This window comes from Siphateles boraxobius, unplaced genomic scaffold, assembly GCF_051911475.1.
Source record: "Siphateles boraxobius isolate OS27281-9 unplaced genomic scaffold, OSU_SipBor_1 22, whole genome shotgun sequence".
Classification (NCBI taxonomy): domain Eukaryota; kingdom Metazoa; phylum Chordata; class Actinopteri; order Cypriniformes; family Leuciscidae; genus Siphateles; species Siphateles boraxobius.
Genome location: NW_027508833.1, coordinates 35,814,547 through 35,836,928, shown reverse-complemented (window position 1 = coordinate 35,836,928; position 22,382 = coordinate 35,814,547). Strand labels below are relative to the sequence as shown.

The following is a 22,382-nucleotide window of genomic DNA, read 5'->3' as shown; positions in this document are numbered from 1 at the left end:
GATGAGCCGAGTGAACATGCAAATTCATTCCCTGACATTAGATGGCGCTTAATGCAAAACAGAAATATCCAGACCCCTGGTTTCTGTTCTATTTTATTGTGCTCTCAAGGCTTTTTTGAACCAACAACACGAGCTGTGTGAATGACTCCTTACCAAGAGCAGTAGTAAGTGTTGTTTGGTGAGTCGCGTTACCTGTAGTAACGTTAGCAGCTGGGACTCATTTCGATGGGCAAAAACATGAAGGTGGGATGTCAAAGCTTATGTTCCGACACCAACGAGACCAGCAGCTCTACATTTATCTTGGCTTGCATCTTCCTCGTCTTCTTCCCGGCAGTGTGTAGACGCTACTTGGCGTATATCTTCATCGTCATTACTTATGTGTGCTTGGCGAGACCGCTTTGTGTTTGAGCGCCCCCAAGTTGTGTTTACTATAACTTCAGAAGCTCCAGACACGTGAGCAAAAGCGCCAATCTTATTGGTCGGATAGTTTTTGACGCAGCGCGTCAAACCAAAAAAACGAACCCGAGGCGTTTTTTTAAAAAATGATGCTTTTACGCGTGGCGTTTTTCGCGTCGGTGCGCACACTCACATTGGCGCCCTTTGTTTAATCACGAGGCGTTAAACGTCGGCGAATATCGCACGCAAAGTTCGGGCCTTGAGGGATGGTTTTCGCGGTATGGTGTGCGAGTGGCGTAGGTTGACACGAGCGAGAAAGGTTGACATGGAACACGCTAAATCTCGAACTTTAGGGAATCACCCGTTTAAAATAAACGCAGAACAGATGAGAGTCTTCTGGCAAATCGCAATCTGAGATACAGTAGTAAAAAAATATGTTTTGGATTGCGAGAACTGAGGGATTTGAAATGTTCTAAAGGCAACGATGACAAAGATGGCTTTTTTATTTCTCAACAGGTAAAGTGTTTTATTGTACAGATGAATTGCCATATTTCGCACTCTAACAGAGTTCAAGCATTATCTATTTTGAGGGGTCATTTCATTATGGTTGAAATGTTACTTCATAGATTTTCTTTTTTTTTCTTTGTTCAGTCATCTAAACAGTTCATATTATAAAAAAAGTTATTTAGGTACCTACTCTTTCTTCGTTCTTTTTGTCCGTCTCCTCATTTACATGGCCTAATATTGGAATAAAAATCTTTCAAATGTATATTGGATTCTGTCATAACACCTGTTCTCGTCAGACAGCAGAGGGCACTAATACATTCATTAAAAGTTTGTACAAAAAGACATTCAGAATGTGGTTACAGAAGCATTGGCATGAACAAATCGCTTTAAAAGCTTCGGTTTTTATTTTATGGAAAGATGTATTGACTGGATCCACAGACAAACTTTTGGCACATTACTCCCCTTCAAACATTAAAAACAACCATGTTATAAAAAAAAGACAACCAGGTGCAGATTCCTCTCAAAATCATTTTCTAATAGGTCTAAATCCATATATTTCTATGAAATGAAAATATGTTTGAAACACTTAGGCTATTCTAAATCGGTGTGGAATGAGACGGGTGAAGCATGTGAGCCTCTTTGTTACATTATTAAAATGCTGCATGTGTTGAACACCAAAGGGTGAAATAAGGAAAGGGACATATTTGAGGACATATCTGACCTTTCTGGACCATAGTTGGATTGCTCAACTGTGCTCATGCATGGATGGATTTTATAGCACCATGTTGATAATTCACACTACCCTGATTCCTGTGAAAAATATAGCACAAACAGAGGTGATTGTCAATCATGCATAATTAATACTAGCTGGAAAAAGGCCTACACTGTAAAAATGAAGAGATTATGTTAGATGTCTGTAAGTCCTCCACCTAAATATCTTTTTATTTTTACAGTGAATTTTTCGCAAATGAAGGCACAGACAATCATTTTGTTTTGTCAGTTGACAAAAGATCTCACAAATGAGAATAAATCCTTCACAGAGGTCATGAAAACCCTGAGCTCCAAGACAAAGCTTTTGTAAAATAAAAGTGTTTGTAACAGAAAGTCATTTTGCTTAAATAAAAAAATAATATTACAGCCAACTAAAGGTTAAGATCTTAATAAAATTAGGCGTCTGAATTGTCCAATGTTCATGTGACTGAAACTAATTTCAGACAAAATTCATTCCAAACACAGTATTTCAAGGCAAAGATAGTCAAAGTTCAAGCATATTATTTTTCCTCCACCTGTTTTATATTTTATATGGTGAATTCCTCATTATAGCAAGTTTTCATTAAAGGTGCACTCAGTAATTTCCCTCATTATGAAATGAATTAATAGCGGTTTAATTTTTCTTGGAGCTGGGCAAAATGTAGATTTGTTGAAGTTGCTCCAAGTTAGTGGCATTTGAAAAAAATCTTTAAGCAGCTGTCTTAATTACTTGAACCTTTTTTTTTCTCAATGTATGCTGCTTGGATTCATTGTATTTGTTTAAATAATTATAATGCCTATTTGTTATTTGAAGAGTTTTAAAATAATATCACCAGATCATTATTTGAATACTTCAAACCATAAATGGGTAATTACCAATTTCTCCAAGTGGTGGACATTTCTACATTGTCAACTAAAAACATTACTTTTTCATCCACGCCACTAGGCGTCAGTATAACTGGCAGTCACTATGTGTCAGTATCAAATGGGCAGTATATCAGCGCAACAAACAAAAAATATACTAAGTGAACCCTTTAAAAACACAAGTGCCAGTGCCATCAGAAGAGATGTTCCTTGACGTCTTGTAAATGTTGGCGACGCTCATATCTCAGTCCCTTACTGTATCCCCAAAAAAGTGTAATAGCTATTGTAGAGTTCAATATTTCCTCAAACCTACAACGACTTCAATAGTAGCGGTTCAGGCTGCGTGTGCCCGGCATGTCCGGCTGTCCGTTCATCCAGATCTCCCGTATAATCCGCTCGCGTTCTTCCAATCTCTGCGCGCGCTCCAGCTCTTCGGCGGAGGTAAACACGTTACCGAGCGTCCGTTCAAAGCGTCGGTGGCGGCGTGCTGACAGGTCGGAGGTATTGTCCCAGTCTGAATCGCTGTCGCTCGTGTCACTGGTGCTCTCCGCAGTCTTTCCTGTTTTCCTGGGCGCTTGCTGCCTTTTGCAGTCGGTTCGACAGGAGATCTGCACCACTAACGCGATGAGAGTGAGAACCAGTCCCAAACACACTCCACACACAAAATACAGTGCCGCCCGTTCCGGGTGATCTGCAGAGAAGTTCAGAAAGTTAGAAAAGTTTGCATTCGTTTGGTGTAACGGATTGTGTCCGGATAAAGTAAAGTAAAAAATATATAAAATGCAGTTTATGCTTTTAGTGATATTTTTCATTTCTATAAAAAAGGTAGGCTATTTTTATATATTTTTTAAGACATGAAGTAAAAAATGACAGTGTTTCATCTGTTTTATCCTCCATATGCAATGGAAAGCATTTCAACTAATAAATGGAGAACTTTTTATTCATTTTGGCCGTTCATTTACACGACAACAATGTTTTGGGGGCCTGAGAACACAAACTTCTGAAAACGTATTTCAAAATGCAAGTTTAAAATACATAAACGCATATTTTATTTTTGTGAAAACGGTGATGTCAGTTGCATGGATGCGTATAGAGTGGTGCCGGTGTTGTGCCGAATTTTGACCCCCGCCAAATTACTACCCCCCTAGTATTGGTAGGTTTAGGATTAGTTGTGGGGGAGGGGTTAGGATTAGGCAATCAGGTACTGACTTCAACGAGGGGGTTAATAATTTGGCAGGGGGTTGAAATTCGGAAAAACACCGGTATGACATCACTCTGTGGGCCAAAACGCAGAAGCGAGTTAACATTTTAGCGGTTCCATCGTCCCGAAGTCAATGGGGTTTTTGAATGGGGGGTTTGGTTAAATGTATGAAATAAGGTCTGCGGTTAACACAAGCTAAAGATACTTTCACGTTTTATTCTACAACATAAAATACATCAGTATTACCCCACTCGTGATTTTTTTTAGGTTGTTACTTGTCTTGAAAAGTGGCTAAATGGGACACAGAGGCAGTCGCGACATTAAATATCCTCACACCGAACAGGTAAACTCAGTCCACTTTTACAGCCTCAACTATGCTTATAATCTATTATAAACTATTCTAACTCAAACTTTCTGGGAAATTGTTTTTAGATAAACAATTGTCTATATAGATAAATAAACTAGATAAATAAAATAAAAGAGTTGTAGGAAGCTTAGTGAAGGTGACGGTGAAGTCGTGGGACTGTGGTGTAGTTCGTTTATAGCCTCGACTGCAGTTAGGCTTCAAAATTCATAAAAGTTGTATTCATCTGTGATAATTATCTTGATGGACAAAATGTGCAAGTATCATAAACTTTTGTTGATCACAGACCTTGTTTTTTAGCAACAATCCAAAAGCCTATGGCAAAATCCTATTGGGTTTTTCTTGAAGGAACCAGTGTGATGCCAACTTATGCCTACAAAGTGACGTCATACCTGCACCACTCTATTACATGTTCAGTCTATAGACGTGTAGTGTTTCTTTACAAAGTGACATCATCTACTTGCCTGGCTGCATAATACAGAGGTTTTAGATTATTTAACACCACTACTCACTGACTTTGGAAACATCATGCAGTAATTAAACTCGTATTTTTTAACAGTTGAATTTTAAATATAATTGAAAAACAATTGTAATAAAATAGAAAATAAACAATATAATACATAAAATATAAATAATAAATGAATAGAAATTAGATTTAAATACTTAATAACTATAAATTGTTATATTGCACTTCCTTAGTATAATTCATTTTTATATATAGAATAAATTATTAGCAGTTTTCATTGAAAAGTACTAAACATGTATTCAATATAAAAATATTTTTGACGTATAAAGTATAAAACGTGCCTCTGTAAAGGAAAATTGTGTATTTATAACAAGACAAAAGCTGGAGTTCCATTGCAAAAATTGCAATTATGCACATGATTATCTTGTATTCATAATCGTTTGAAACCAAAATTGTAATTGAAAATAGAATAAAAATGAATCGGCCAGATTTGGTACAGGGTATAGTGGGGATGTGAGGGTAGTAGTAGTGTACCAAACTTGTTTTTACCTGCTATGAAGGAGTAAGCAGCCAGTGCATTGCTCACTAAAGCCATCTCCTCGGTAGTGGCTTGCCTTTCATTGAGGAAAGCTGTAACCATTTCATACACGAACACTCTATGGATCAGTTATTGTGTGGTACTGAAAGAGAGAAAAAGAGAGGGAAATACCGCAAGTTAAAACCAGTCTGAACCCACCTTCATTTTTTTAAATCCCTATAAAGGGAAGCACTGAACCATAGCTTATGATGTTGTTTTTAAGAGTGTAATTATATTGGGATTTCTCCCTACATTTAGGCTGCACCATAACCTCATGTGCAGAGAAAACTATTTTTACAGACCGGCTGGAAATTTCCGAACACCAGAATCATGCTATATTACTGTGCAACCACAGACATTGTGACAACCTAAACTTTAATTTCTCCTCATCAAACTGTCACAAGATCAGACAAAAAAGACATTCTGATCCAACATGTGCAGTGTTATTCACTGACAAGGTGATTGATGACTGCATTTGAGATAATCATAATAGAAATTATAACCTTTCACAAAGAAATAATTATTTATATGCCATCCTGCCCCTGACATTCTCGCATTCTCTCTCGTAAAACCATTTCTAGGCATTAGGGAAAATTTACCCGTAAATTGTTGCCAAACTGCCAGGACATATTGGCTGGTTTTTGTCTTTCATCCCAAAAACAAGAAATAAAATGTAATGAAACAAAGGTGGTTGAACACTAACAACACAATCAGTGTGGCAGGATGGTTGGACAGAAAGCTTGGGTTAGTACATGTTTTTGAGTATAGTCTGGGGCTGGGTTGAAGGTAGACAGCACTCAGAGCCAGTCATTCACGTGGGTGTACTGGAATGTAGAGTCTCGGTCTGTCTCACTTAGAGGAACACAGGCTGCTCTTTCAGCGTAAATAAGGAATTAGACTGTTGACACTTTACACAGATTTCGGTGCACGTTGGTGTTTTTGGTGTGTGTGTTTTTTTTTAATAATTGAAATATTTTTATCTCTTTTTTTTTTACTTTGAGAAATAGAAAGATTTTTTAAATATTATTTTTCAAAGGTTTTTATGCTTAAAATTGTGATTTTTGCCCTGTCCAGCCGCAGAGTTCTTGAACTTCTTGACTGCATGCATATTAAACCAAGGCCCGTTCACACTAAGGACGATAACTATAACGATAAAGATTCTAAATATAAAAATATAAAAGAATAGCAGCTCGTCCACACCACAGCTATGATACCGGAACAGAGAAACGGATCACTTTCAGAGCGATCATTTTTTCCAGCTGATGAACGATAGAAACATTGACAGCCAATCAGAATCCATCCTGCTTTATAGAGCTCGAGCATTTAAAGCGGCAGACGACATAACTGCAGCAAATGCTTAGAATAAACAGAACAATATTGTGCATTGCTTGTGGACACTAATATAGTTATCTTTATAATTGTGCTTGGTGTGAACAGGCATTTACATGGCAACAGTGTCATCGTTTTTACTTAATATGATGATATTCAAAAGTTTAGGATCAGTAAGATTTCTAGTCTCTCTATTCACCAAGGCTTTATTTTTCTTTATCAGAAATACAGTAAAAACAGAAATATGATTAAATGTTATCACATTTTAAAATAACTGTTTTCTATTTTAATTTATCTTAAAATTGAATAATTCCTGTGAGGGCAAAACTGAATTTTCAGCATCATTATTCCAGTCTTCAGTCTCACATGATTCTTAATGTATCAATGTAATGATTCCAGAAATGTATTGTTTTTAGCAATAATCCAAAAGCCTATGGCAAAATCCAATTGGGTTTTTCTTGAAGGAACCAGTGTGATGCCAACTTATTCCTACAAAGTGACGTCATACCTGCACCACTCTTTTTAATATAAAAACAATGTTTGAAACAATTAACATACTTCTTTAATATATAGAAAGCGCAGAAGAACAGGATTTATTTCAAATTTAAATCTCTAATATCATAAATGTCTTCACTGTCACTTTTAATCAATTGAATGCGCCTTTCGCAATAAAAGTATTTCAAAACAAAAATCTTGATTCTAAACTTTTAAATGGTGTAGTGTTCTAACTTTTGTTAAAAATGTACATGTACATGTAAAAATATTGCTCGAAAATTACAAAAACAAAAAAATCAGTTTTTAGACAGAAAATTCAGAATTCAGTAATATTGTTTTAGTAAAATAAAATAAAATGAATATACAATAAAAGAGCTTGTATAAAAGTTGTTTTACCTTCTTGGGAATCTAATTTTTAACTGCATGTTTTTAAAGCCCTATACCATTTACATGGAAAGTACCAGTTAAAAATGCCCAGCACTCGTAAGCAAATGTAACGGTTGAGTCTTTCAGTCTGTGCAGTCTCTTCATTCACCCTCATTACTGTCTTATAATTATGAATATCTCCCAGGCCCTGCACCATAATTTGGATGTTTAATCAGTATTTTCAGGTGTAAATAGTCAAACGCTATGTGAAGCCTCCATTCAAGACAATCACATAACCTTTTGCAAAGTGCTGTCTGTGATGCTTTTGCAAAAATTACAGCAACACAAATGAATTACTGTTATTAATATTATAAGTCTTACTTGATCTGCTGATGTTATTGTTTTGCAGCGACATGTTTGTGGTTCTTTTTACCTGTTAACACAGGATAGCACGAGATAAACGAGTTAAATATTGAGTCTTACCTGGAGTGTGTCGATACATAGTGGCCCATCTATGCAAATTTTAAGGTCACACTGCAAAGAACAGAGAACAAAAGAAAGCAAGACACAATGAGAAAGGAACTTCAGCATCCTCCCTTTGGCTCTTCAAAACTGATGGACAAAGCAAAAGGAAAAAATGTAGGGCTACTGTATGAGTCACAGTGATCTATATAACAGAGCAGCCCCCTCAGTGCTATGATAAGACCTTCAGTGGAAAAAAATATTTTCCCAAACTTAAGAGTTCATACATCACACAGTATCACTATGAGTCCTTTTCCTGTACACACACTCCTCCATTTAACCACAGTGATTAGTCAGGACCAAAACCCTCCCTAACTAGACAAAAAATAAACAACAACAACAACATAATGTGTGTTGAAGTTGTACGAAGTTCGCTTGCGGGACAGGTCAATTATCTTACTATTTGAAACCCTCAATGAGAAAAACATAAAATTCAGCTCTCTGAATTATGACATGATTTTTTAAGAATGAAACTTGGTCACAATGGGAATATCAGGATTTGGTGTGAGAGCAATAGGCTATATATAGAGAGATGACATACAGTAGGTGGTAAATGACTAGTCAGTGATTATACCTTTCTAATTTTGCATGTAACAGATTGAAAAATTATTATCTGTTTAATGTTTTCATATCTGTACTTTAGACTATTTTTTTGGAAAACAGTAAATTGCTATTCTTGTGGTATGTAAAGTTTCATGTTTTTGGAAAACTTCACTTGACTTTTCCCATGCAGGGCAAGTCCTCCTTTCCCACAGAAATCTCATGGGTCGTAACCGGCCATCATTTAAAAATAGATCTAAATTGCTTAGATTCTTCCAATATCAATACAAGGTTAAAAGAGGCCAGTCATTTAATCATAAGCTTGAAAAGAATGATTACATCAGTTTATTTAAATGAATTCAATAGTGAACTTCTTTTCATTAAAAAATATGGAGGGGAAATATTAGACAAAATAATGAGAGATCACAGAAAAGCAATTTAATCCCATCATTCATCAAGGCAAAATACACAAACTACACATTGTCAAAAGTATTAAATTTGTTATTATTATAAATAATAATACATAGCCTACTATTAAACTAGTTCACCCAAAAATTGACATTTTGTCATTAATTACTCACAAAGATCTTTTTAATAAAATCGGAGTGATTTCTGTCCCCCCATTGACAGCTACTCAACTGACACTTTGAAGCTTCAAAAAGTTCCTAAAGAGATCGTAAAACTATTCCATATGAATTGAGTGGTTTAGGATTAATTTTACGATCTCTTGTCTCATCAAAGTGGTAGTTACGTAGCTGTCAATGGCTCAGATTTTATTAAAAAATATCTTCATTTTTGTTCCGAAGATGAATGAAAGTTTTACGGGTTTGGACTGACACACAGGTGAGTAATTAATGACAGAATTTTCATTTTTTGGGTGAACTAATCCTTTAAATAATTAATAAGTTATGACTGAAATCGGTTATGTTAGCCTATCCTGTGACAGACAGGTTTGGTTTAAATGTGTTCAGAATCAAAGAAAACAAAAATATTTGGTTACACTTTATTTTAAGGTGTCATTGTTACAGTAATTATATTTTTAAGTATTGAGTAATATTAACCAACTACATGTACTTGCTATAGGATTAGGATTTGGTTGATGGTTAGTTGCATGTAATTATGCATAATTTACTGTTTATATTAAGTACATGTAACATATGTAACAAGGACATTGTAAAATAAAGTGTTACCAAATATTTATATGACATCCTTCAAAATTCAAAACTCTGATGTGAAGTTCTTTTAAGTTTAAACACAGCATATCATTTTATGAAAATATTAGACAAAATAATGAGAGATGTAATTCTATCATGCTATAATAACAATGAAATACGTTAGCTTACAAAGGCAAAATACATATTCTCAAATGTGTTTTTGTAATGCCTAAATACATTCACGAGAAAACAGATTTGTCATAAGGCCCATAACATTCTTGAATGAATTATGCTTACTATGTTCCCTGGAATTGTCTATTACAAATATTTGAAGAGAGTTTTCAGCGTTGTCCTCCAAATGGAACCACCGTTATGCACCGCAATCAAGAGAGGAAAGCGGCAGGACTTTATTGAAGCCAGAAGCCTGTAGTATTTGAAGGCCCGGACCAACGGAGCCTGTCTTTAATCAGACACCGAGCCAAACTAAGCCCAAACCTGAGCTTCAAAGCTGGCACAAGCCAATACCCTTTCATTCGACTTCACAAATAGATGTACATCGAACGAGTAACTCTAAAACGACGTTGTTCCTCACTAAATAAGTTAAGTAGCATGGCTGTTCTCCCGTTTTAAGCGCATAGTCACAAATAACAAACTTACACGTGGTTCCAGGATCTAATAATTTTAACAGGAATTCAAGCACCTGTTTCTCAACTATAACATGATATTTAAGTTGAGACAATAATGGCTGGACATCTGCTGTCATTAGTATTCACAGCCAGGGTTAAAATGAGTCAATGTCAACTAGACCTCCCACAAGCGTCCCGACCAGCCTGCACTGTTGACCAAGAAGGTCACTTTTAGCTGGTCAAGCATTTTTCTGTTATCTATATAAGTTCCTCAAGAACAAACAAACAGGTGGAATGGTAAACAGATGCATTTTTTTTTTAGTTAAGTCAACATTTATATGCACCTTCATGTTATTGGAAATCTGAATGTTTTCTTCGGAAGAAGATATTTTGTAGAATGTTTCCTATGTTTTTGTCCAGACAATGAAAGTCAATAGGTCCAAAGCAACATTGGACCACATTGACTTCCAATGTACAAAAAAACATTGATTGTTTACAAAACCTGCTTAGCCCTGTGATAAATGTTGACTGCTAAAAGGAATGAACTGCCTCCCTTTCCTACGAACATTTTTTCCCAGCATCAAAATAAACAACAACGGGCCACTTTTTGTGGGTGGTGGTTGGACGGGGGGGGGGTTACATTACATAAACCTTTTCGTCAGAGGATTGGGATACAAGCGCAAAACCATTTAAGTCGCTAAATATCAGAGGGAGCCTGATACTGCAAGTGGCCTTATGAAAATATGTCTTCTCACAGGGGTCTGTTTATCGTGAACTCATGAGATTCAGAAGAGAAACGAAAGAGCAGAGGGAATTATTCAGACTTCGTCATTGTTTTCGTAAGAGAGAGAGAGAGATTATACTAGACATCACATAAAAAGATACATTGGGGAGTTTCAGATTTCTATTTTTAGAAGAAATGTTTTAAAATAGAGGACAGCACGCAGTTTTCCAGCAGCTGTCTCTGATCAGAAGGAATGGCAGAATGGAACTCTTGTCAAAGAATATTTCCAGAGAAAGATAAGGAAGGTGGATGACAATACTGATTATAAGACGGAGAGTGTAAAACAATGGAATCCTTCAGCTAGTAGTCATGTCTTTGCTATATAATCAAACCCATAAAATATAAACAGATTTAAATGAGTGTGTGAGCGTTTGATCAGACACAAAGCAAACTGAATTGCCTCTACTTATGACTGTTTTATTTTTGTATCATGCAATTTTTATCCCATCCAGAGTTGGTTGTAACCACAAACCACTCAATCTCCTCACACCTCATAAAGGAAGATTAGGAGAGACGGCATAATGAATGCTCAAGATGTCTATGTCTGATCACATAATCCCACATAAACATTTGACTTCATCTAATAATTCATTTGACTTAATTCAACATGAGCCTGCATGGTTTATAGACATAACTGAGTGCACAATTACAGAAACCCTGTCAATAACAAAGACCAGAATAAGAAGCTTTTAACATATATAGCCTACTGTGCGATGGATAGATAGATGGATGGATGGATGGATGGATGGATGGATGGATGGATGGATGGATGGATGGATGGATGGATGGATGGATGGATGGATGGATGGATGGATAGATGGATAGATAGATAGATAGCACGGGAGATAGATTATTGAACTGTAAAATTTTAAATAATTTTAAATTATATATATATATATATATATATATATATATATATATATATTTATACTGTATATATATAATTACATGGGATACACATTGTTTTTTTATATATTTTTAATATTTCTTTGGCATAATGTTTTTTTTATTGTAAATTTATAAATTAATTCCCTGTGGTATTGTATGGTTTATTGGAGTGACATTGTCATTCAAGCATGAATTAAAAGGGAAAAAAGTGGATATGCCTGTGTGAGCAAGATACATCATCAGTATTAGTCCATTTTAGAAGAGAAAGACAGTACATTTTAAATGTGTATACAAAAGCATTTGTCAACTTTCAGTAGTACACCAACATATCCAAAGTAAAAACTCAAAGACTACAAATACTAAACTCCAGTTACGATTTCACAGGATCTAACAGATATTATCTTGATTCACTGAGTATTTCATGTTAGAGCCTGAGATCCTAAATACAGCCATGATTTATTTGACTCTCATTTGCCTGCACCACACTGCTTCACCCTCATTATAATCACAAAACATGACTTTGGGCAGATTCATTTGCCAACCTTAATGCTACACTTCCTCTCTGCCTTGTGTTTTTTTCTTTTTTTTCTCCCCTGCTTTTTTCTTCTCTAATATTAGGTTTCAGAATGCAGGGCCAGTCTCGGCTCTCTCCGACTCAGTGAGAGTTAGCTCAGTGAAGCAGAACAGTGGAGCTGGAGGACCTAAATGTACTTAACCCCACACAGATGGGGAAACTAAAGCTTTTCCATACCTCAGCAGCCTCAAGACGAGAGGCTACTATTATTTAACTTCACTATAGCCATTTTTGTTTCCAGAAATGTTTTTTTATAATGCCACATTTAACCGTTTATTGTCATGATGAGAGATTTACTTGGATGAAAAACAAAGGGCTGTTGAAGGATGTTGCCCTTTTGTACTGATTTAGCACCGGTTTCTTTGACCCTTAACCACCGTGAGAGAAAAGAGACTTGGATGCTTACGAGAACCATGTTTAACATGCTGCTGTTTTTTGCTGTAACGGCAAGAAAAAACATGATGAGTTTATTTAGGTCTGGCTACTTGGAAACAGAACGAAGCTTTCAACTAAAGAATGTTTTAGGCGAATCACCTTTTTTAAGTGCTTTAGTGGAGAACTATGTTCAAACCAGCCCCAAGGGATGCCAATGTTGGTGTTCTGTGTTTGTACAGCTCTGTGTGAATTAAAAATAAAGTTAGGTTTTTCATAGCGATACCAAAAACAACCATTTTGCGTTCTCCGAAGAACCTTTCTTTTACCGGTTCCTAAAATAACCTCTTTTTTTCTTAGTGTGGAGAACATTTTAATAATCTTAAGAACCTTTTTCCACTGTTAAGAACCTTTTGTGCAATGGAAATGTTAAACTCTCTTCATGGAACCATCAATGCCAATAAGGAACCTTTATTTTTAAGTGTAACTGGCTAGCATGGCATTCCCATTTGAATCCTATTCTCCATTGAACATTTCTTTAAATTTGGTGTCATGGGTAATTATTCTTGTAATGTACAACTTTCAGAAACGTATATCCAGAGGCTCTTATATATTATCATTATTATTACAATAATACATATTGTACTCCATTTGAGAAACAGTTGTTTGAAAACAGTGATGCTTAACTTAAAAAAAGATTATTACTCACACTGAAGTATTAATGGATACCTTGTAAAATTCGTGCCATTCCACTGTCCTTCACAAAGGTCCTGTCTCTCAGAAGACAGAGCTTTACCACGAAAGCAAGCCGGAGGCCAGATTATGCTCTTACTGACAGATCACACTAACACACATGGAAGTGCACACACACACACATTCAGAGCAGACCCCACAGGATAAACAAACAAACATTCAGCCAGGCTTTTTGCCTTTCGTAACGCACACGGTACCGTACACAGTATCGTCTTTGATCAGGTATCTGAGAGGCCGTTTGACTATTCTGAAGAACACTTGATAATTTATTTCATTATCAGTTCATCATACATTTCACATTTTAGTTGCTTCCAAAACATATTGATTAACCTTTAAGACTCAACAAATCAGAACAGCTGGTCGAAGACACTTGCTACACTGGGTGCAAAAAAAAGGAAGCCATTGTGTAATGGTAATGGTTACATGCCTGCAATAGCTGAAACGTTGCCTTCTCAGTCGATCTGCTAGAGGCCACGCACACCTGGCTCAGAATTAAAGTTAGCAACTCCATAATTATAGGCCAAAGAGTCAACTCTATTAACATAAGACATTAACTGATCTGCAGTATAATCATTTATTTGAGAAAGAAAGAGACCGTCTGTGTAGACAGATGCTAAGTATTACCATATTTATGCAAGATCAAGCTTCTAATGCAGATTAGAATTTATGGCTGCCACAGAACTGTTAAAAGTATTTTGGGCTTATTATGCTGAACTTGTTCACCACATAAGCTCATGAAAGGCATATAAAGGTTTCGAGGGATAGTTAATCCAAAAATGAAAATTCCTTCATTTACTCACACTTATGTCGTTCCAAACCTGTATACATTTCTTTCTTCCATGGAACACAGAACTATCAAATGGCTTCAGAAGACTTGCAATATATTTGCATATAAGCATCATGTTGCACTGTGTCAAAAACTGTCTGATGTCCACACTAGATGCATCACTTTATCATGCATCGAGTAGCAGTAAATGGATGCTCCGTTCTATTTGTGAGGTACTCCCTGTGCTTGTGCCAATTCTGGCAACAGGACAAATGGATTTGGAATGTTTGCTGTAATGCATCCAGTGTTGTTGTTTTGTGGTGTACTAGTTATAGTCCCTTTGTGTCCTTTTTGAGATGCAGGGCAGCGCAATAAAAAAAAGCAAGGTCTCCATTGTTTTTTTTTAAAGGAACCTCTTTTAAAGGGATAGTTCACCCAAAAATGAAAATTACCAGATGATTTATTCACCCTCAAGCCATTCTATGTGTACATGACTTTCTTCTTTCAGACTAATGCAATCAAAATTATATTAACAAAGTTCCTGTGAATGGCAGTGAAAGGAGGACGAGATTTTTAAGCCCAAACAAAAGTGCATCCATCCACCATAAACGTCCTCCAAACGGCTCCGGGGGTTAATAAAGGCCTTCTGAAGCGAAGCGATGCTTTTGTGTAAGAAAAATATCCACATTTAACAGACAGGCGGCCTTTATTAACCCCCCAGAGCAGTGCGGATTACTTTCATGATGGATTGATGCACTTTCATTGATGCCATGTACAAAGCTTGGAAGAGCCAGGACATTTTTTGATATATCTCAGATTCTGTTCGTCTAAAATATAAAGGTCATATACGCCAAGGATGGCTTGAAGATGAGTAAAACATGGGGTAACTTTCATTTTTTGGGTGAACTATCTCTTTAACATGACTCTGCATTCTAAATATGACATGAGATGCGCAACTGCGTCCATCTAGTGTGTTTTGCATTAAAAAACAATGGAAAAGCAGTGCGGTAGAATGCAAAAACTTGTTTTGGGTAAATGACTTGAGGGTAAGCAAATAACAGAATTTAGTAAATAAGTATCACAAATATACACAATTGGGGGCTATTTAACAAAAAACTTTTGGAATTGAAAAAACTGCGAGGAACAAAAAATATAATGTTTACACAATGCAAAAACTAATGCAAAATGTGTTCTGTGTGAATGGCCCCTTATTACCATATAGAGTATGACTTTATATTTGAAAATGGTAAATATTGCAGTTTTGGCTTGCTTTTAAATGACGTAACCCTTAAAGTCAACACAACGGCCCATTGTTTTTAGTTTGTTTCCTTGTATTTTTTTTTTCTTTTTAACCATAGCCACTTGTTCTCTATTTAATTGCTTAACTGCACCCCATTGGCAGTGCTGATATATGCTGAATCATGAAAGCATGTGATAGGCTGGCCGTAATGCTGCACAAAACACATATCTCATACAAAACATAGGCAAATACCAGAGTATAATGGCACAGGGGCTCATAAAATACCACATGCTCTCTGCCAGGGTCCTGTGTATTTTTGAATCTGATTCATACTGACAGAAGGCTTTTTCCCACAGTGCATTGTGACTTCAACCAGCCAAACCAACAGGGAAAATATGAAATTAAGTTTGGAGAACAACTGGAGGGGGGAAAAATGTGAAATAGGGAGCATAATGAACAACAACAGGCTCATTAAAAGATTTCAGAAAAAATGTAAATACATGTTCTGATGATAAAATGTTATTCATTGTGACACTACTTTTCAAGTATTTGAGAATGATATATTTTTTATAGTAATTTGTATGGTGCTTTTGTCAACCGCAAGTTATTGCATGTTTCCAATGAATGGAAAAAAGCAACGAGAACATTCTTCTAAATATCTGCTTTTTTGTGTTGTGTGTCCACAGGAGAAAGAAAACTCATACAGGTTGGAAACAACATTGCCATTCAGTTTGAAGTCTCTCGCCACTACACTTACTTCAACTCAGACCTGTTTGAATCCTGTGTGTTCAGCCTGTCTCACTGAACAATGCCGCCCTGTGTGTGTTCAGGGCCACTGGCCCCACCGTTACTGCTCTAGGAGCGGGAACCGGGACAGGAGCTGACACAAAGCAGCTGTCTGAGACCACTAGAGTTGCAGGAAGTCCTGCCAACATCTGGTCCTTCTATTAGAGACCTTCGAGAACCAGAGCAGGCGACAGCAGGCTCTAAAAGTGAGACAGACTCTTAAGGTGAGGGAAAGTATTGTTTCTAGTCATGAGGTCTATGGCCACAAGGATATCACACTCTAACAATTGGCTAGGTAGCTATTAGTAATAGTTCAATTATGGTCTAGACATTGAGGTCTTTGTGTATTTGAGGGTGGACGTATAAAATAAGAGGTATGACTAAAGGACACTTCCTCTTCACTGACTCCGGTGGCCAGCACAGAGAAACTCCTGTTAATGATGCCATTAGATTAGAATAAAACCCTGATTGAGGTATCAGGAAATTGTGCGTGCACTACTAAGTAACAAAAAGCGTCAACACTTTACAATTGGATTCAGTATGTTAAGTTTAGCTACTGCATTAGCTAACATGAAATTGTAATCTATCTTAATGTTAATTTTTACATAGACTAATAAATTCTTAACATTTGAAGTTGTGTAAATCAACATTGGTTAATATATTATGAACAATCATGAATTACAATGAACAATATTTTATTTGTATATTAACCTAGATTAATAAGTTATGTAAAAAAAAAAGAAATTGTTTATTGTTAATGCATGATACCTAATGCATTAACTAATGGTAACAAAGCGAACCTTATTGTTAATCTAAGCTTTGTGTCAAACAGCCATAATCAACATTTATGTTTTGTTTCAGGGCTCAGTGTGTGTCTGGTTGTGCTTGAGGGATGATGTTGACCCTGTTTGGCCCTCCTGAACAGAGAAAAGACATCAATCTAATGTGAAGTGTTAAAGGAAATCCTGCGAGCGTGCTGTTGTTCAAACAGAGTCCAGAACCCCTGAGAGTCATTCAACAGCTTTTATTTAACACAGAGAGCAAAGGTGTTCCCTTTTTTTTTTTTTTTTTTGAAGGGGTGGATAAACTAGTTGCATAGTCATTTCAATTGCAATGGCTTGTTGTGTTATTAGGTCCTCTTTATAGTAAGCTCTGAACCACATTATGCAAACCTTCATAATTCATAGCTTTATCAGAGTATATTAATTCAGCAGAAAAAGGATATAGATCATATCTGTATATATGGCCATAGACAGGGGAATTATATCCTCAGTGAGATCTGTTTATATATTCATGTTACAGTTATAGTCAATACCACGTTGACATTTCCACTCGTAAAACATTAAATAAAAACATTAAAGTAAAAGTGCAGTGAAACACCTAAAAATAAGCCCATATTCCATTATCTGATCATATAAATATACAATTATTTTCTATAATTGTAAAACATTTCAGTATCATTTATAAAAACAATAGAACATATTTTATATTTAATATCTTAAATATTTTATATATATATAAATAATTGTAAAAATAATTTATATATGTATATATATAATTATATTGAATATATTAAGTATATATATTAATTGATTATTAAATCAAACCATTAAATACTTAAATTATGAACTATTTAATAAGCATTAAATAAGTGTGACATTTAATTTTGTTTAATCAGTAACTGCTAAACACACAATTGCAACATGATCATCTTACAGTTCCACTCAAACTCACCCATTGTATTCTGTCCATGCACACATCTGAGCTGAAGCCGTAAAAGACGATTTCATTTGAGTATTCCACTGTGCATAAGTGAGCTTTCTGTGTAAATGAGAATCCATACAAGTCCAAAAGGTCTCAAAGAAGGGAGGAAGGTAAACTCTCCTGGAGAGTCTGTTTGCCTATTCAAAACAATTCAAAAAATTCACTGGTGGCAAAAGGTGGTCATAGCGCAGAGTGCAGATGCATACTAGAGCTGTGCTTCTCTTTATAACCCACGTCAGGAGGACGCTGTGCCCTAGAAGCTGGAATGTGACACGGAGAAGGCAGGAGGCAGAAATATTCACCACTGACAGACACAGACCAGTCAGCATGAAACTCTGGAGAGCAGCGAGTATGAAAGAAAGGGAAAGAGGGAGGTCTGGAAGACTGAGTGAGAAAGAGAGCGAGAGAGGGAGTCTGGAAAAGGAGGAGAAGGAGGGGGATGGTTGGACGACTAGTAGAGAACAGGACATGACATGGGAATTTCATTCAGCCTGTACTTGGAATTTGCCTGTTAACTTTTGCTGGGAATTCTGCTGCGAGGCTCTCTGCATTTTTGTACACGTGTGTGTGCAGGTGTACAGGACTGAAATTCATAAAAAATTCATGTTCTTTAAAATGCATGACCATCAAACAGCCATGAAAAATACACAGTGGTCAGAGAATATATTCGGTAACGTAAGCCACACTTAATAATGTATGCATTTCTTTGCAGTATATAACAAAATATAAAAGTGGCCGCCTTTATTTTAAAGATGGACAGCACAAGCACACAGTTTTAAAGCAAAACATTTCACAAAAACTGGTTTTAATAAAACAATATATACTTTTCAAAATTCTAAATATTCTGACATTGTCTGGTTGTCAGATGTTAGTGGATCATGTTCATAGGTAATGTGCTAAACTAAATATGTTACCTGTTGGACATCTGTGTGAAATGGAACAGTTTTCAACATTGATAATAATAAGAAATGTTTCTTAAGCAGCAAATCAGCATGTTAGTATGATTTCTGAAGGATCACGTGACACTGAAGACTGCAGTAATGATGCTGAAAATTCAGCTTTGCCATCACAGGAATGAATGCCATTTCAAAATATATCAAACTTGAAAACAGTTATTTTAAATTTTAATAATATTTCACAATATTATTGTTTCCCCTGTATTTGATCAAATAAACACAGCTTTGCTGAGCGTACGAGACATTAGAGCCAGAAAAAAAGCGGCCAAAGGTGAAGTTCTAGCATCATTTGTTTGAAGCTGCCACTTGAAATATGGTTATGAAATGCAATGAAATTCATACATTTTAAGTGCGGCTTAATGCTTTTGGCTTGTATTTGACAAAAGATGCAAAAAATAACAACGACAAAAACAAAAATACAGGTTTAATGCGTTTAACACTAGTTTGTCCTTATAAACAACGAGCATTCCCATGACCTTTGTGCACACTCATTAAGCTGAGTTTCTGTGGCTTTTATAGACCATAAAAGCCTTAGATAGTCTTTGACCTGCCCACCCAATGTGGCCATCTTCCTCTAATCTGATAGGAACCTCTATAGCTGTCTGTCTGTGACTGAGACCTGAGCTTTTGATCGCTCAGCCTGATCTTCTAACAACTCCATCATCACCATCCATGAAATGATCAAAGTTAGTTAAATGTGACCGGAAGCAACTGTGGTTAAAAATCAAGCAAATGCTTTGAAATCACTAACGAACAGTGTTTTAATGTCAGAAACTGATCTAAATCTATCAAAAGATAAGGAAGGGACTAAAAAGTGGGTTCGATTTGCTGCAGCTTACATTATTTTCATTCTAAACAATGAAGTGCCATGAGTATTTAGTAGTTGCACAAATAGTCCATATTGCATGAGAGTGCGTGATCAAAGAGTTGCCGAGCGTTGACATACCTCATATAACCAAGATAATGGCTGGTAATAAAAGCTGTTTGAGCAGAGACAGCCCGCGATAAACAAACAGTGGAAAACAATGAGCTCTGTACATTCGTTGTCTTGTCTGTCTTCTATTTTCAATTCTCAAATGGCTGAAAAACACTGTCACTAACCAGATAAACGTAATGGGGATGACATGATTAAGAAAACCTCTTTTCCCAGGGAAGGTAATTAAGAATTTAATGGGCATGTTAATAGTTCACCAAAAGCACACGAGACCATTGAGCGAATAAAAGCCGAGAGCCGGAGCCGTGCCAGATGAGATCCACAGATTCTGAAGGCACATTATGTAGCAGATTGCAGAGCTACTGAAGTCCAAACTCACTCATGGAGATGATTAGATTAGCGCGATTGTTCAAAAGCTTTACGTAACGTTGGAGCATCTCTGGGGAAAAAAAATAATGAGGAAATTTTTTCCTGGCCAAAGATTACATCTACAGCAAAAACCATATTGATGATGCACTCAGAGTGAAACACAACGCATTCAACTAAACTATGTATAAACAGGTACAACATTAAGGCCTGGGGCCAGTTGCATAAATTGCTAAGACTAGTCTTAAAAGTTAGTCATCACATTTTTTTCTTTTAAACTGTTCATAACTGTTTTAAGTCAGTTATATATAAACATAGATTGGTCTAACTTGATACTAAAAAGTAAGACTAATTGCCCCTTGACTAACCACTAGTTGGTCATACTGGAACTTAAGACACAGACTTAACATATTGGCTATGTTTATGCAACTGGCCCCTGTGGTTTCACAGAGATGGCTTAGATTAAGCCAAGATTAGGCTTTAGTTCAATTAGGACATTTAATAGCTGTTATAAACCTGCTTTAGAAAAAAAGAACGAAAAAAAAAAAACCATTACCGAGTTGCATCTTGAGGCAAAACAGTTATATTAAGATATGTCAGTACAGGTTGCTTACAGTTGAAACAGCTCAAACATGCATTTTAGTCTGGGACTAGGCTTAAGCTTTGTCTGTAAAACCAGGGGTATGACTTACCAGCTTTAATTTTGATAACCTGGATCCAGAACTTTTCAATGGATATAAGCATAAACCACATCCTCAACAACACCCCATCCCTCATTTGTGTTCCTGTTGAACAGGCGTAAGGGTCTGCTGATTCAGCATCAGCCATTCAGCTGTCCCGTGTGCTGGCCTTTACTGCCCTGCTGCACGGAGTCAACACTTCACACAGCCCTTGATGGGTCAGCACTGGAAAAATGACTGTATGAAACTATATCAAAAACACTGATGCATTGCATACACTTTAGGACATTCAACAGCATTCAGTTCGAGTGTGTGGAGTTGTCTATTTGATGCTAAACAAACATAAATTATGTTATTATTACATTTCAAGTATAAAATACACCCTTGGGCAAAAAAAGAGCCAAAATGGCAATATATATATATATTAAATATTATATAATTATAAACAAACTTTTATTTTAGAATCAATAAATCGTGTTTAATCGATTTGACAGCAGTGGCACTAATTATAAATAACAACAAATATCAGTATTCAGTACTGATTAATAGTAATAATGATCATAAATAAAATAATAATAATAAATTACAAAATGTGAAAAACAAAAATGCTGCTAACGGAGTACATGGAGATGATGCTATTCCTGTCTCCTGACAGGCTGTCTGAACAATGCCCACCCAAGCATTTCTATGCCCTAGTTCCTTACTTATCCTGCTGGCTATGTCTGCTTCCACATGAAATGTTTTGATAATGGTCGTCTTTTTGATATTACATTAGCTGAACATCTTAAAAAAAAATCTCTCACTTTTAGAGACCACAGAATAAATTCTTAATGAGGAATTAAAATGCGTATGTATAAATGTATTTTATTGAAATTTATTTTATATTTGATCGAAATCTGTGAATTTAAATAAGTGTTGGATTAGCATAATTTACTTGTAATAAAGCAATCTCTTTATATATTGCTGATCAAAACCAACAGATTAGATTTCAGAGCACTAGACGTGGTTAAATCTAGAGTTACTTTAACAGTGCTTGACATTTGGAGTCCTGCTCTTGTTGCCTCCAGATAGTGTGTGTTAGCCTGGATTTGACAGTGCAGTTAGAGTGCATTGGACCCGAGTGCCCTTAACTCTCTCGTGTCTAACAGCCTCCCTACAAAACACCTTTTGTGCCTGACACAAAAATATGGACTCCGTGAAGCTAGCAGACAAATATTACCTCAGTGTACAGTGGAGTTTAGAAGACACATTGAAGAGCTGGGATTCAGAATCTATTTTTAAAACCTGCAAATAAACAGAAAGTTTAAGGGTTTTAAAATATTGAAAAAAAGAAGTGTTATGCTCTTTGGAACATAGTAAATG

The 22,382-nt window shown here is 36.1% G+C and overlaps 1 protein-coding gene across 2 annotated transcripts; it reads right to left on the bottom strand.

Moving 5' to 3' along the window:
• Positions 1–1,288: 1,288 nt before the first annotated feature.
• eva1ab (eva-1 homolog A, regulator of programmed cell death b) lies at positions 1,289–18,475 on the bottom strand. 2 transcript variants are annotated; one of them, XM_077239953.1, is made up of 4 exons: positions 18,055–18,475; positions 7,799–7,849; positions 5,098–5,228; positions 1,289–3,208 (listed from the first exon to the last, which is right to left on the bottom strand). In XM_077239953.1, the coding sequence occupies exons 3-4, from the start codon at positions 5,186–5,188 to the stop codon at positions 2,838–2,840; spliced, it is 462 nt and encodes a 153-aa protein (XP_077096068.1). In that variant the 5' UTR covers positions 5,189–5,228; positions 7,799–7,849; positions 18,055–18,475; the 3' UTR covers positions 1,289–2,837. The 2 variants fall into 2 exon arrangements, with proteins under 2 accessions (XP_077096068.1, XP_077096069.1); XM_077239954.1 differs by lacking the exon at positions 18,055–18,475 and adding an exon at positions 7,965–8,061.
• Positions 18,476–22,382: the final 3,907 nt, after the last annotated feature.

Coding starts and splice junctions, on each gene's coding strand:
- eva1ab (XM_077239953.1), bottom strand. CDS start 5,188: ATGGTTACAGCTTTCCTCAATGAAAGGCAAGCCACTACCGAGGAGATG. Junction 3,209..5,097: donor TGCTTACTCCTTCATAGCAG/GTAAAAACAAGT, acceptor ACTTCTCTGCAG/ATCACCCGGAACGGGCGGCA.